This window comes from Manis pentadactyla, chromosome 3 (genome assembly GCF_030020395.1).
Source record: "Manis pentadactyla isolate mManPen7 chromosome 3, mManPen7.hap1, whole genome shotgun sequence".
Lineage (NCBI taxonomy): Eukaryota > Metazoa > Chordata > Mammalia > Pholidota > Manidae > Manis > Manis pentadactyla.
The window spans coordinates 4010997-4026315 of NC_080021.1; the positions used below are offsets into that span (position 1 = coordinate 4010997).

At 60.8% G+C, this 15319-nt stretch overlaps 1 protein-coding gene across 1 annotated transcript in view; it reads right to left on the reverse strand.

The window, feature by feature from the left end:
• Positions 1 to 9596: 9596 nt before the first annotated feature.
• Positions 9597 to 15319, reverse strand: part of TSNARE1 (t-SNARE domain containing 1) — a 75985-nt gene continuing 70262 nt past the window's right edge. The window contains 1 exon segment of the mRNA XM_057497673.1: positions 9597 to 14883. Coding sequence (XP_057353656.1) covers positions 14623 to 14883 — 261 coding nt within the window. The 3' untranslated portion in view covers positions 9597 to 14622.

A 15319-nucleotide genomic window follows, 5' to 3' on the forward strand; every position in this document is an offset into this window, starting at 1 on the left:
CCTTCCTTCTCAGGGTGCCCGCCTGCTGCCCTGGGGGTGCCTGGCCTGCTGAATGCTCTGTCACTGTGCTGGAGCACAGATATCTCGTGCACATGCCAGGCAAAACCATCGTGAGCTCCCTCCTGCTTCCCGTCCCTCGCCAGGAGCCCGGCGATGCCTGCAGGGGCGGCCCTGTGGGCTGCGTTCCAGAGGCAGAAGCACAGGAGCAAAGCCACCTCCCGCCCGCTGTGGGCATGTGACACAAGCAAACACCAAAGCTGAGACTGGGCTCACTGGTTACTGGGCTGACTGCTGCAGCAGGGTGTGATGAGCTCCCCGTCACAGGCGGGCACAGGGAGCCTCAAACGGGGCTGTAATGAGGCCTCTCCCTGGACAACGGGGCAAGCCTGCGTGGTGTGAGGTCTCCAGGTGGGTGCCGACACGTGACCCCTGTCCAAGCAGACAGCAACGGAGGCTGGACCGGGGGGAGCACAGGGGCCTCCAGGTCGGGGCTGTGACATTGGTGGCGGAAGCCCTGCTCCAGGACAGCTCAGTGACACCGATCCCCGGCGTCCGCTTGGCTCCTGTGTGCCTTTGGCGCCCTTCCAACTGTCCCAATGACAGCATCAGTGAGGCGCCCTCGTTGGGAGGTCCTGGAGCCAGCAGCCAAGTGCGAGGGTGGGGGGCACGGGCCGAGGTGGCCGGGAGCCCACAGATGTGTGAGGAGGCAGAGCCACGGCCGCCGGTGCTGGGGCACACGGGGGTCAGCCTGACACGGCCTCCACACCTGTGATGTGCACATCAGGTTCTGTCCCGGGACGCAGGGAGGCTTACGGGGGAACGTGCAGAGCCTCGCACGGAAGGCAACCCTGGTGAGTCCTTCCCTCCTGGGACCCCGCAGTGGCGAGGGGGATCACTACTTCCCTAGGCCTGCAGTCTGCACCCCACAAAGGAGGGCACAGGGACCCTGAAGGATGACCCAGTGGCCACCACGGCTGCCTCTGGACTGCGGCAGTCTTGGGGCTGTCCGTGGTGCTGACGCTCATGCCTGACACTCCTTCCACGGACCACGTGGAGGAGAGAGGTGCTGAGTCCTGGAGCACAAGAGGCGGTGACGGGGTCGCGTCCACGTGGTCCGCATCAAAGCCCGCCCCGCCCTCAGGCACCCCTGACCTCCAGCTCCCGACCGACCTCGCTCCAGGGACGCATCTAGGGGCGCCCACTCAGGGCTCCTTGGAGACTGCGGGTCCCATCAGCTGGAGCTGAAAGGGAGAGGACAAGCTCCCAAGCCTCAGTCAAGAAAGCAGAGCGGGTCCCCCCTGACCCTGAGGGACGAGGAGGTTGGCAGGGGCGGCAACGCGTGTGTTCTCCTCTCGCCCCCCCATCCGCGTCCCCATGCGTCCCGTAAACAACCCTAAACGCGGAGCTTTGGCAGTGGCAGGCGACTGTCTGTCCCTGGGAGGTGCTGCCTTCTGAAGGCACCGGTCAGGCCCGGGAGTGCTCCCACCCAAGCCCAGCCCGGGCTGTTAGAGGAGAGGAGGAGGCGCGGTTACCACCCTCCAGTCACTCCCCTGCCGGTGGCCACGCTCCGCGCCCGCATTCTCCTCTCTGCAGAGCATGCGCTGCGAGAGCCTGTCTGATGTCGGGCAGTCTGTCTGCTTACGCGTGCTGGCTTCCCTTTCTGCTCTCAAGAGGGAATCAGGCACACCTGGCCTCCCCAAGGACGGCAGGCAGGAGGAGGAAGGGCCGCTGTGCCGCCACCCTGCTGTGCCGCCACCCTGCTGTGCGACCCAGGCCACGTGCCCCGCCTCTCCGAGCCTCTTCTCGAGTCTGAGGTCTGAGGCGCTGCTAGCGGTGACCAGGCCCCCAGTGCCCAGCACAGGAAGGGCGCCAGCACGTGCTGGGCTCCTGACGGCCGTTACCTGCGTGGACACCCCCACAACCTGGCAAGGGGGCATTTCCAGAGAGGCGAGGCGGCTCAGATGGTACAGTTTCCTCAGTCACGCAGCAGCCAGGACGCAGCCGGGCACTTCCAAGCTTTGCTCGTTGAAGCCGGTCAGGACCAGGCAACACGGTGAGGGTCCTTGTTTGTTTAATGCCGCCACTGCTGCCGGCTTTTCTGTGTGCACCGGTGTGGAAGCGGGCTTGGGGTAACGTGCCCCGGGCTGGTCCCCCAGCCTTGCCGTGCCTCTGCCGTTTCATCTATATGGTGGGCACGTTGCTTCCTGCCCTGCGTCCAGCCTAGGAGGCTCAGCTGAGTGACACGTGGACAGGCCTGGTCTCCCTCAGGTCCTGCCCAGGGGCGCGGACGCACACAGCTGGGGCACAAGGCCCCTCCTCCCCGCCCGGGGCCGCCCCACCCTGATGACGGCATCTGATGGCTCACACAGACAGGGGGCCTCAGACCACATGCGTCTCTCCCAGGGCAGCGGCATTTTAGGGAGACTAGACTGCGAGGCGGTGCTGACTCAGGAAGGGCTTTGCAGCCAGCACTGGCCACCCGCCTGGCCGCTGCAGGTGTGACCTTGCTCCTGTATTGCGGCCGGGATGGGGGCACTGACACAGACAACAGCGCTGGTAAGAGGTTGGTGGGAGCTGCAGGGGAGGTCTCTGGTCGCCCCACCGCACAGCCCACCCAGCTGCCCTCAGGCCCAAGGCCAGGCTGGGAGGCAGGGCTGTGGTAACAGCCTTTTCCAGAGGACAGAAATCAGTGCCATGCAGATATTCCTGGTTTTTTACCTAGAGAGCAATAAAATTCTCCCTTTCCCCTTTGCTAGGCCGTGGGCCATGGTCCTGGGAGCCTGGCCGTGCTGAGGTTCCTCAGTGCAACCCGTTTCTCTGTCTGCAGAAGGCGGGGCTCAGTGTACTGGATCCCACCGCTCCCCAATCCTTGGGACTGCAACTGCCCCCCGCACCCTCTTGCACGTTGCAGCCTGATGCGGAGGTCCACCCCCTAGCCCTGACCGTTCCTTCAGCCCACTTCAGCCCCCCAGGAAGCTGCCCCACCCAGCCAAGCCCGCTGCCCCTCTCCTGACCTCCTCCTCCGGCTCGAGACATCAGCAGACCAAATATTCCCTGAGCACCCAGAAAGCTCAGGACCCCGTGCCCAGCGGGTCGGGGTGGGCTGCCTCACAGGCCATCTGCTCCGCGTTTCTCTCTGGCTCCTGCCCACAGCTGGGCCTTCCGGCAGACACCCGCCTTTCCTCGATCTGGCTCTCAGAGCGTTGAGGTACACGGAGTTGCGGAGCCTGGCCATCAGGGACTGGAACTCGAGTTCCAGCTGCACCACCTGCCAGGAGCATGATTTGGAGCAAGTACAAGCCTTCCTTGAGTCTCAGTTACAACCCACAAAATGGGTGGGCAGAACGTGCCCTGGTAGTGCTGTACTGGTGTGAGATGGGACCAGGGCTTGGCCACAGTCTGGGGCTATTCGTGCTATCATTGGTGCCCACCCACCATCACCCGGCACTGCCACAGGAAGCTCTGAGAAGGCTGAGCCAGGCCCTCTGGCAGGTCTGTGCTCAGCCCTGTGCCAACTGCCAGGATAGAGGGGAGAGGCAGAGGGTGGCCACCCTGTGGAGCTGGCAGCCAGGAGGGAGGCAGCCCCTACAGCATAATGAAGACTGGGGTGGGGGCTCTGCTGTACAGAGGGAGGCTCAGAACACAGCAGAGCTGCAGTTCAAGTGGACAGTATGGTGTGGCACTGATGGTGGGCCACATGCCCACAGACTGTGGCTCACAGCCAGGACTACATTGTACCCGCCCCTGTGCCCCACTGCCTGGCACGGCCTTCCTGACACAGCAGGGGCTCTGGAGGGGAAGGTCTGCAGACCAGGGTCATGGCCCTGAAGGCAGGCACCTGTCAGCACCGAGAGGACAGGAGGTGGTGCAGAGGCATCAAGACCGTGGCTGTGATGGACAGGAGTCCTCAGTGCTCGGGGGTAAGGACGCAGCCTGGGACCCTGGCCCCACCTGGGCAGCCCTCTGAATAAGACACGAGCATCCCACAGATGTGCATGTCTTTTCCTCATTCTCCCAGCACCTTGACCGTCCGTGCCTGGTTGGAGGGCTCACCACCACCACCACCACCATCGGAACAGGCCCCTGTGCTGACAGCGTCACGAGCCCTCTGGAGGAACACTGGCATGTAACCCACAGAAAAGGGAAATGAGGCACGGAGAGATGAGGCAGTGCGCTCAGAGTCACACACAGGTAGTCACTGGCAGAGTTGGGACTAGAACCCAGTCTGCCTGACTCCTGGCACCATCCTCTTCTGTTAAATAAACAGCAGTAGCCACCCCCGCCCAGCACAGCTTCCGAAGGGCATTCCTGCTGTGAGTGGGACCAGATGCTGGGCTGACCCTGGGCCTCTGGAACACAGCTGCTCTGGGCCACAGGTACTAGAAGGGAAAGGCTTCATTTGCATATAATTTGCATACAGCTGCTGAAAATGAGCCCAGACTCCCCACCACTTCAAAGCTGCATTGTGTCTGCGCTGAAAGGGATCTTCCCACGCACACACCCACCCCAGTCACCCCGCTGTGTGGTGGTGTCCGCTCATCACCTCTCTGAAGGAACCAATTCCCCACTGGCAGCCCAGCCCCCACTGGGGGGCAATCTTAAACAAGGACCCCTGCTCTCTCTCTGGAGTAGCCCCGGCCTCCACAGCCCTCCCAGCGGGAGCACGCACAGCTGGCGGGGGGCAGGTGGGAGGACGGATTTTCCTGCAGGGAGATGCCGAGGAGGGCCCCCTCATGTGGCAGGAGTTCCTTGTGAGCCCACGGCACCCTGGAGCTGGTAGCTAGCCTGGTGAATCTGCACACCTGGCCTGGGCAGGATGCCAGGTGCTGCCCCAAGAGCAGGCTGACCGCTGCCGCCCGTCCCAAGGGCCTCTGTGGTCTCCTCGGCCCTGCAGGCCACCATCTTCCAGCAGGACCACCCACTGCTGGGGCCACCCTCTAAAGCTGGTCCCCAAGGTTAGCATCCGGGGCACCCGTGACAGACCCTGGGCCTCTCTGAAGGTCCACCTTTGACAGGGGTCTGAGAAGTGACCTGGGTGATGGTGAGATGCGGCCAGACACCCCTTCCTCCTCTCATGGTGGGGTGGACAGCTCAGGGGTGGAGGCCTGACCCAGGTGGGCGGCTATTCCTCCACCCCACCCAGCTCCCGCACCCCTTTCAGCCCTCATCAGCTTCCTGAAGACACAGCCACCACCCAGAGAACCCTATGCCCACCTGGCTGGCCCCACGTCTACAAAGTGGAGCACGCCCATCCCTGCATCCCACCACCACCCTGTAGGCGGGCAGCACTCAGGTCCACATGTGCATGCACACATGTGCATGACACACACACGTGCACACAAATGCACACACAGCTCACAGCTACCTTGCATGCCGTCCCAGGCCTGTCTCCCCAGGCCGTGAGCCTGTGTCCACGGCATGTTTACTGTGCATCGGACAAGCCTCTCCAACAGCCTGGCTGCCAGCACTGGGTGACCCTCCCAACACCCAGGGTGAGTGGTCATTTCCTCCAACAGTGTGGCAGGAAGAACACAGGGGAGGGGCAGCAGAACGGGCCCACGCCCACTCCCACGGGCCAGCCCCGCTCTCCCTCTCAGCAGGCTTCGTCAGGGATAAGGAAAGGGCAATGGGCCTCCGCCTGCGAGGGGCTGAGGGGCCCGCAGTTACCCACGCCTCTCCTCGCTCAGCCTTGGTGGCAGTCAGCTGCAGGAGGAGCTCATGGCTTTGTCACTCTCTCCAGCCCAGAGCCCACCGCCTCAGCCCAGGGCAGCCCCAAGCACAGCCCAGACCTGCACACACGTCCCCACAAGCCTGCAGGCTCGCATGCCCCGCCTCGAGTCTGCTCCACTGCCAGCCTGCCCGCAGGGGTGTCACCCCACGTCCCCCACATCCAGGGCACAGCACGGCAGGCTCAGAGAAACAGTGTGGGCGGGCCACCCCCCAGAGTCAGTGAAGCTGGGCCACGGCGGCGCTGGCCCCAAACCCAGACCCCCGGGATGGGAAGCTGCTCCAAGCAGCCAGGCACACAGAGGGGCAGGTGGGGGCCAAGTGGTAGGCAGGGGTCCGTGGTTGGGGCCCCTGGCAGAACAGGGAGAGAGCCTCGACTGCTTTATGCTGGCAGGGGGGCGAGGGGCCCCCACCCCTCACTGGGAGTGCTGTGACCCGTGACCTCCATGACACAGTGTCGCTAAGCCCCCCTCCCCCACCCCCAGTCAGGCAGCACCTGCCTCAGGAACAGGGAGGAGACCAGCAGGTCCCCCCAGGCTCCAAGAGCCTGGTCTTTAATAAACACTGAGCAGACTGATTTAAATCTCGCCTAAGGTTATTTTTCCGCTTGGGGTTCACTCCGAGCAGGACCGGTGGAGAAAGGACAGGGCTCTGGGGCCCTAGTGCACATGGGGTCGCCCTCCCCACCCTACCCCCGTGTCCCCAGCAGCTGCCGGCACTGCGCCTGGAACAACACTCATTTACACCTCTCAGCAGATGGGAGAGATAATCCATAAAAATCTGATCACGAAAATGAGATTCTCCTGTGTTCTCTGCGCCCAGGGATATCGCCTGGCTCGGGCCTCAGCAAAACCCAATTGCTGCTTATTTAACCTGCTCAGCCTCCAAATTAAAAGGCAGCCTCCCCTCCCGGCCCCAAAGCACACTCACCTCCCCCGGGGCGGGTGCCCACGCGGAGCCCAGCCTGGGCAGCAGAGGGCCCACCCAAACGGCCTGGGGTGCAGCCCCTCCAGGCTCTAGCGAACCGCCATTGCCATGGGGTTGGGCAAAGCCTTCTCCTGGGGCACCTGGTGGGGGAGCTTCCATTGGTGCCAGAGGAAACCTGTCCTTCAGGCATTTGGAACGTGGTCCGGGCCCCACACACCCTCCCAGGGGGCACCTTCAGGCTCCCCCACTCGCCTGTGCAGTCGCTCCGGGCTCCGGGCACAGGCCCTTTCTCGAGGCGTCCCCGGCACTTCTCCGGGGCTGGCGGGTGACTCTGTTCCCGGGCCTCGGCAGCCTGAACCCAGAGCCTGAGGCTGCGGGCTCCCAGCACAGGGTCTGAGATTCTGACCACATCCAAACCCCTCCTTTTCCAGAGAAGGAAACAGGAAAGGTGGAGTCATCCCCAGCCATCCAGCCCCGACCGGGCACAGGGCAGCTCAGGACAGTGTGAAGGAAGGAGAGACGGAGGGAGGGAGGGAATGAAGAGGCGGCTGAGCACGCTGGGGCTGGCTGGGCTGGGCCGCCAGGCCGTCGCCCTCCCTGGAGGCGCGGGCACCATGGCCAGGCCAGGGCGGCCAGCTGGGTCCTTAGTTGGTCCTGCCCTTTGCTGGACTTGGGTCAGCCCACAGGTCCAAGCTCCTCAGGCCGCATGTGACCCCAGGCGGTGCCCCCGCACCCGGTTCCAGGCAGAAGGTGTGGCGTGCTCCGTGCTCAGGGACGGTCACTGCGGCAGGCGGAGCCCTGCCTGTGGGGCTCATGGCTGCTCAGGAGACAGACTGTGCCCGAGAGGACGCGTCATTACAGGGAGTGGGCATCCAGAGGGGGTGCGGGCAGCTGCAGGAAGGGGCAGGCGGCCGGGCAGAGAGGAGCCTGCAGCTGCGCACCCGCGGCTCAGGCAGCCCTCACAGCTCTGGTGCTCTGGCCGGCCGCATGGCACAGCCTATCCCCCCGACGGCAGAGTCCGGCCCAGGAGACGGGTCACAGGGAGCGAGGCCGGCTCACGCAGTGTTTAGGATCACCCAGCCACACTCACAACGCAGCCGGCCCCCAGCACTCCCCCCATGGCCACAGCTGACTCCGCTCTGACCTGTGCCTGCGGCCAGCAGTCCGCCCTCTGGGGATGTTCCTGTGAGGCTGGGGCGGCACCAGGGAGGCCCCCCTCCCCTGCCAGGCCCCTGGTGACTGCAGAGCTCCCCACATGGTCCCCACACCGAGGCCCGTGCCCGGGAGCGCACCTTCCCAGGAGACCTGTCCAGCATCTTCTGAGTTCCCAAATCGGTAGGCATAAAGCTGTTCGCAGGAATTCTCTTATTGCTTGGGAATTTCTGCTCTTTTCCTCCTGGAGCAGCCTACTGGCGGCTTATCTGCCCTCGTGGTCTCTCCGAAGAACCAGCTTTGGCTCCCCGGGGCCCCTCCTGTAACTTAACATCCCGCTCACATTCCTATGACTGGCTTTCTTCTAAGTTCTCTGGGGTCACCCTGAAGCCCTTTCGTTTTATGTAATGTCTTTTTAATATCCCAATACATTAATTTTCACCCTTTCCTCTTTTGTTATATAAACATTTAAGGCTATTAATTTCTTTTGAAGGCTTTGATATGCAGTATTTTCAATTGTCTTTTTTACGTATCATTCATGATTTCTACTTTGACCTCTGAGTTATTTACAACTGTCTAGATTTCCAAACATATAAGGAACTTCTAATTTTTTTGCTGCCAATATTTATGGATTGCATTTTTCTAATTGCATGTGTTTTATGCATTACTGACTCTTTGAAGTTTGATAATTGTTTTATGACCTAATCCGTGGTCAAAATGTGTAAACATCACAGGTAGTACTTGGAAGAGTGGGTGTCCTCTGCTTTGTACAGGGTTTTGTACATGTCCAGGAAGTCAAGTGCTAATCTGTGTTGAAATGGTCTCTGTCTTTACTGGTCTATGTGCCTCATATTAAAACCTACTATCACGATGAATTCTGTCTGTAGGAGAGAAATTTTTGATCTATTTATTTATTTTGAACTATTAAGTATATACAAATTCAGGGCTTTGCATCATTGATGAGCTGAGCTTGTTATAAAGCAATTCTCTTTATCATACATTTAGTGTATTTACTTATATCATTAATATTTATGAAAGTGTCCTGGTGATATTGCCACCACGCTTTCTTGTGCTTAGCGTCCGCCTGGCACACTTCCTGTGTAGCCTTCCTTCCACCTTTGCCACATTCTGCTGTCTTAGTCTCATAAACAGCAAAGAGGTATTTTTTCCTCCAATATGATGAGCCTTGACACTGAGTGGTCTTTTAATGCACCCGCACTGTTTACTGGACATGATTCCAAAAGCTTGCCTTGTTTTCTATCCTGTTTTTCCTTGTACATTGCTTTTATTTCTCCTTTTCCTTTGTCAGTCAGTAAGGATTTTTGTTTGCTTGTGTTCTTACCCTATTTTTACTGGTTTGGAAGCTACACATGCTAACACTACTCTTAAAGTGGTTACCCTTGCTTTAATTTTTATTCTGTGTTTTTACTAGTTTCTTGCATGTATGCACATAGTTCTGTAAGAATTTATCACAGGCCTGGGTTCCTGTCAGCCCTGCTGTGAGCGGGCACAGAACTACTCCAACCCACCAGGGCCTCCCACCCCCCACCCTGCCGCCTGGACCCCTGCCTCCACCGGTCTGTTTTCTGTCTCCGAAATGTAACTCTGTCACTTTGAGAATGTTATACGCAGGGAATTGCACAGCAAGGGCCCTTGGGGACGGGCTTTTCCATGCAGCAGCATGCTCTATGGGCGCTCCACGGTGCTCATCCCCTCTGTCGCTGAGTAGCATTCCAGGCGTGAACACACCCCAGGTAAACCTTTTATCATGGATGGACACCTGGTTTATTTCCAATTAGGACTGTTACAGTAAAGATGCTAGGAACACCTGTGTGCAGGTTTTTGCATGAACATGACTGTTTTGTTTCTCTAGGATAAATGCCCAGGAGTGCAATTGCTGGGCAGTATTGTAAGTGTATACTTAAATGTTTGAGAATCCACCAGTCTTCTGGCACCTCACATCCCCACCGGCAGTGCAAGAATGGCCCAGCCCCTCCGGGGGCCCCCGTCGCTTGTCTGAGCCTTTCTGAGCAGCACCTCGCTGTGGCTCAGTTTCCTAGTGGCTGGTGGTGGTGAGCATCTCGGATGCCTGCCCACTACCCCATGCCCCCTTCGGTGAGGGTCTGCTCACCCCTTGGGCCTGCTCTCTTGCTCAATCGTGTTTCTTTCTGCAGAACCGAGTTCCCGATGCTCAGGATACAAGCCTATCGGATGTGCGAGCTGTGAGTACTTTCTCCCAGGGAGTAGCTTGTCTTTTCACCCTCTTCACAGGGTGTTTTATGGAGTGTAAGTTTGTAATTTTAATGAAGGAACCCTTGAGTTTCCCCCACATATAGTTACTAACGAGCTAAAATCAACCAGCATTTAACCTCCCTGTAAGAAACACGAGCTCGGGCCCCTAACAAACGTAATCACTGTCTGGCTGCTGTTCTGTCCTTTCTAAAATTTAACCCCACAAAGTAGGCATCGTGTCAGAATGGTTATTTCATCACAGACTAGCTTTATTACTTGCACAGTCACTGGTCAGGTCTGCCTACACGCTGCCCAGCGTCCTCACTCCCAGCCTCCCAGCCTCCCAGCCCGGTTTCCAAACTGCCGCCCACCCTTCAGCAACTGCTTTAGCAAAAGTCTCTTTGAGGGTGGGAAACCCTCACAGTTTTCACTTGTCTGGAAATGTCCGCATTTTGTCTTTGTTCTTGACAGGCAGTTCTGTGGGCGCACCACCCTAGGGCGACTGACTGATCTTCCCACTGCTTTGCAGACGTACCTCATTGCTGCCCGGCTGCCCACCTTGAGCCGCTGTGAGCAGATCGCCATCCCTCCTTCCCTTTCTGGCTAGGAGACGCGCACCCCTTCTGTCCCTTCTGTGCAGCATCCGCCGTCTCTTCACTGTGGCCTCATCCTTCTGTTCCCACCGCTGGGCATCAGGTGCTTCCTGCGTTCGTGCAGCCCCAGGGCTGGCTGGTGCGGCCTCGCCACCTCTCCTGCAGTAGCTCCATTCCTCCTCGGCCTCCATCCAATGGTGTGGGGTCTCTCACCCATCTCCGTCTCGGTCCCTCTGCCGCAGCCCCCTTCTCCCTCTCGCCACGCACTTTCCTCCAGACAGGCCTCCAGCTTGCCACTTCTTGCTCATCTGGGACCAAATGCACTGCCTGACATACGCACTGAGCTCTTAAAGTCTGTAACTGATCCTTTCCACACACACTCGGTGACTCCTGATGATCTATTATTGCTCATGTTTGTGATCTCATCTTTTAAAAATACTTCTTAGAAACTGTCTGACATTGTGACCCAGCTAATTCCCACAGCTGACATCCTTTGAGCTGTGTGAGGTGGTCTGCGCAGACTGCATGACGTTCCCAAATCCCCCAGGCCGGGGACTCAGTCAACAGATTCTATTGTCTCCCAGGCTGGAGGCTGGACGGCCACAACCCAGGTGTCGCAGGGCTGGGCCCTCCTGAGGCCCCTCTCCTTGGCAGGCAGATGCCACCTTCTCCCCATGTCCTCACCTGGTCGTCCCTCTGTGCGGGTCTTCGTCCTCATCGCCTCATGTTGTAAGGGCACCAGTCAGACTGGACCAGGGCCACCCACATGACCTCATTCCCCTTAATCACCTCTGTAAAGACCCCATCTCCACACACAGCCACCTTGTAAGGTGCTGGGGGTTAGGACTCAACATATGAATTTTGGGGACACCACTCAGCCCATAATAGGGCCTTACACTGTTGTTCTGTTTTCTGCCATTCCCCCAGCAGCCTGCCCCCCTTACAGACGGAGCCATCTCAGTGGCTCACGCACTCCGAGCACCCGGGGTCTGCCGAGGCCCGTTCCCCCAGAAAGGGCTTCGGCCAGGTCTGGATCTCAGGTCAGCTTTCCACTCGCTTCCCATATAGGCCCTTTCGATTGGGGTGGTGGGCTGGGGTTGGAGGATGGGGGTGGGTGGAGACTGGCTATTGGCTATTTATTTGCTTTCTGTGGGCCAGCAAAGCATTTGAAGTCGCAGGTTTTTTCCTGCTCTGCGGCAGGAGATCCGCTTGGCTACGTAACCCACAACAGGCCAGGAGGTCTGAGCTGCCCCCCTCCCTCCCTGAAGTACCCCCAGTGAGGGGACCTGGTCTCACTCATCCCGGGTCGGATGGACGAGGCTCACCTCCTGGGGAGGCAGCACGGTGTGGGTAAAGGGCATGAACTTGGAGCACTGAAACCGGCTGGAGGCCTGCCCCTGGCGCCCCCGACCCTGAATATCATCCCTGCTCCAGCCTCACATTGACCACCTGGCCAGGGCTGGGGGGACCTGCAGCCTGCCGAGCTCTAACAGAACCACCCCAGCCACTCTCCTGCCTGCTGCTTCTGGAACATGCCACAAAGGCCTTGCAGTCAAGTCACAGGATGCCGCACGACCATGTCCTGGGGTGGCCACTGACACCTTCCCGGAGCTCCAAATCAGGACCCTTCCTTCCCTGCCCCGGGGCCCTTTGGAGGCACAGGACACTGCCTGACCCCAGCACTGCAGCCTTTGCTGGCTCCCCTCTGGAGATGCTCTTTCTCTGTGCCCAAAGCAGGGGCGGGTGGCTTTTCCCCAACCTCATTGCTGACTCTCTGCCTGCACACTGCTGGCCCCCCTCCACGCCGTGCCCCTCACCCTCCTGCCCCCGCTGATGGCTGCCAAGTCATCTTTAAGGCCTCTGCCTGGATACCTTCCTCAGAGGCCTCCCTGCCCTCAGGATGGCGGGTCTCCCGTCAGCCCCACAGTGGGCTGCTGGCTGCCTGCTCGGCAACCCCACCCCCTGCCCCCCGCAGTAACAGAACCTCCATGTTAGGCAACACCACAGACATTCCTGGCTTCTCAGCAACACAGCCTGGGCACCTGGCCCACTTCCAGCCAAAGGGATGTGACGCAAGCAGAGGTGTCCTTGCGGGAGGGTGCACCCTTCTTAGCCCCGCCAGTCCTGCTGCTCAGAGCAGGAAAGCAGGCGTCCTGGACCACCAGCACCACAGCGGAGCGGAGACTGCCCACCGCTGGGGTCTCCGAGGCCCGTGGGGACACCTGCCAGCTCTGCCTCACCGACCTTCTCTTCTGTAAGATCCATGCCTGCGGCATCCACACACGTCATTCTGGGCCTCTGTCAGATGCAGCTGAACCCAGTTTCAACTCAGAGTAACAGTTACCAAACAACCATTCACGTGTTTAGTGTTGTGTCTACAGCAGATGGCGGCCCTGGGAGGAGGGCCCTCCCCGGCGGGGTGTTTCCGCTGTCTCAGCACTTAGGGCCTGGCCAGGTAGGGATACGGGGCGGACCGCGGTCAGGTCAGGGTCAGTGCGACCAGGGCCCGGCTGGCAGACACTGGAACAGGGGCCAAGGAGCAGCGCTCGGTGCTGTGGGAGCAGACGTCCACTACCGTGTGCATCTGTTAGTGGACGGGAGGGTCATCCCTTCCCCTGGAATGAGGATTTTCGAGGGCTTCTCGGCCCTGAGATGGAGAGGGGGCTTCGTAGAGTGGAAGGAAAGCTGCTCAGGAGGAGCCATGTGAGTGACAGGCTGCCACGGGGAATCAGTGGTGCCACTTGGACCCACAGAAGGAGAGGGGTGGCAGGCGAGCGGGCCGTGCGGCAGTCGGCGGCTGGGTGGGCGGCTGCGGAGTCCTGCGGCGGAGGCTGTCCCGCGGACGGTCACAGGCATGCTGCCGGCCGGTGGTAGGAACCGAAAAGCAGGAAGAGATCCCTCCCACTGGGCCCGTGACCCCTGGGCTCGGCTATTCTTGGCCCTGGGGCTCCCCTGGGCATCCTGGGACCAGCACCCTGTCCAGCCCCCGCTGGTACTTCCGCCTCCTGCTTCCGGATAAGGCTTTTTATCAGCCCTGCCAGTCCTGCTGCTCAGAGCAGGAAAGCGGGCATCCTAGACCACCAGCGCCACAGCGGAGCCAGGACAGGGTCAGGAGGAGGCAGAGGGGAAGAGGGCATGAGGCCAGGCCCACGAGGCTGGCGGACAGGGCCACATGCTCTCCCCTCGGCCCCACCGGCTCCCATGCTACGTGGCTGCGGCCTGAGCCCTGCCCGGCAGCGCTGGAAGTTGGCGCCATCCCAAGGGGCCGCACAAGGGCCAGAGGAGGAACGGCCAGAGGAATTGCTGGGAGCCGGGAAAGGCCCCGGCCTCCGTGCAGGGCCTGAGCGGGGAGCACGGAGGGCGGCCCACCCGAGAGCAGGGGCGGCCACCTGCTCGTTCACTGTCAGCGGCCGGAGGCGCCGTGTCCTCCCTGGCCCTCAACCCAGCTGGTCAGAGGCAGGTGAGGACCAGAGGCCGGGCTCTCGGCCAGTGCCCCTCCGCCTCCTCCGGCTGCAGCTCGCGGAGTGGCCTCTGCCCTGGCCCCCGGCAGGCCGACTCTGGGAAGCCTTTCCCAGCGCGTCGCCGAGCCCCGCAGAGCCAGCCATGGAAGGGGCGACCACAGGCAGGCATCCACGCCCCCTCTGGCTCCGTCGAGGCCCCGTCTTCACCCACGGCTCCCTCAGCCCCTTAAACGGAGGACGACTAATGTCTCTGCTCTGTCCATGGTCCCCAGGGACCAGACCCTAGGCCTCCTCCACCTTCAGGATCATCCCTGAGACCTCCAGGCCCATGTGGGTGTCCTGGGGGCTGCATTTGGCAGGTCCCTGGGCCACTCCGCCAGCAGGGGTGCTGTCCAGGACCAGGGGTGAACCTCCTCCCATCGGGTGGGCCTCCACCAGCCTCTCGAGGGTCCGGTTGAGGGCCTCAACACCATTGGCCAGCCGCTGGCTCTGCTCAGCCAGCCGCTGCAGGAGCAGGTTCTGCTGCGCCATCAACGCGTTCTGCTGCCGGGACCAGGAGGCGAGCAGGGCACCCTGCTGCCGGTGGGAGTCCAGCAGCCGCAGCTCAAACTCAGAGGCCTCAGCGGGTCTCCCGGAGGGCAGGGGTGCTGTGGAGGAGGGTGGAGAGGGCGAGGAGGTGGGCGCGGAGAAGGCTCCTCGCAGGTCCAGGGGGTCGGGTTCGGGCAGGCTGGGCCCATCCAGGGTCCACAGAGGGAGCCACATGGAGCTGGGGGCCTCGTCCTCCTCATCCACTAGCAGAGGGAGACAGGAAGCATGAGTTTTCCCCGGCCAAGACCAGGGCAGCACTGGGAAGGGCAGGGAGGGGCCAGGAGTGCTTGTCTGGGGCTCTGTGCACATAATGTCCATCTGCAGCACCCTTACAAGTGGGCTGAGACTCAGGGCAAAAGACTTAACTCCAGTACAGCTGAGACTGCAACCTCCCCGGGAGGCCCCCAAGCCTAGGGCCCAGCCACCACGCTGCCATCTGCCCCCATCCACACAGCTACCCGTGCACCTACCCGCACCAGCCATCCATGTCTCCACTCTTCCATCCACCCGCTGGCCATCACCTGTCCACCTCCGTCAGTACACCTGTCTGCACACAGTCACCCACTCACTGGCTCACCTGCCTGCTCATCCACTCCTTCATCAGCCATCTGTCCTCCATCCACGTGCCCATGCCTCTGC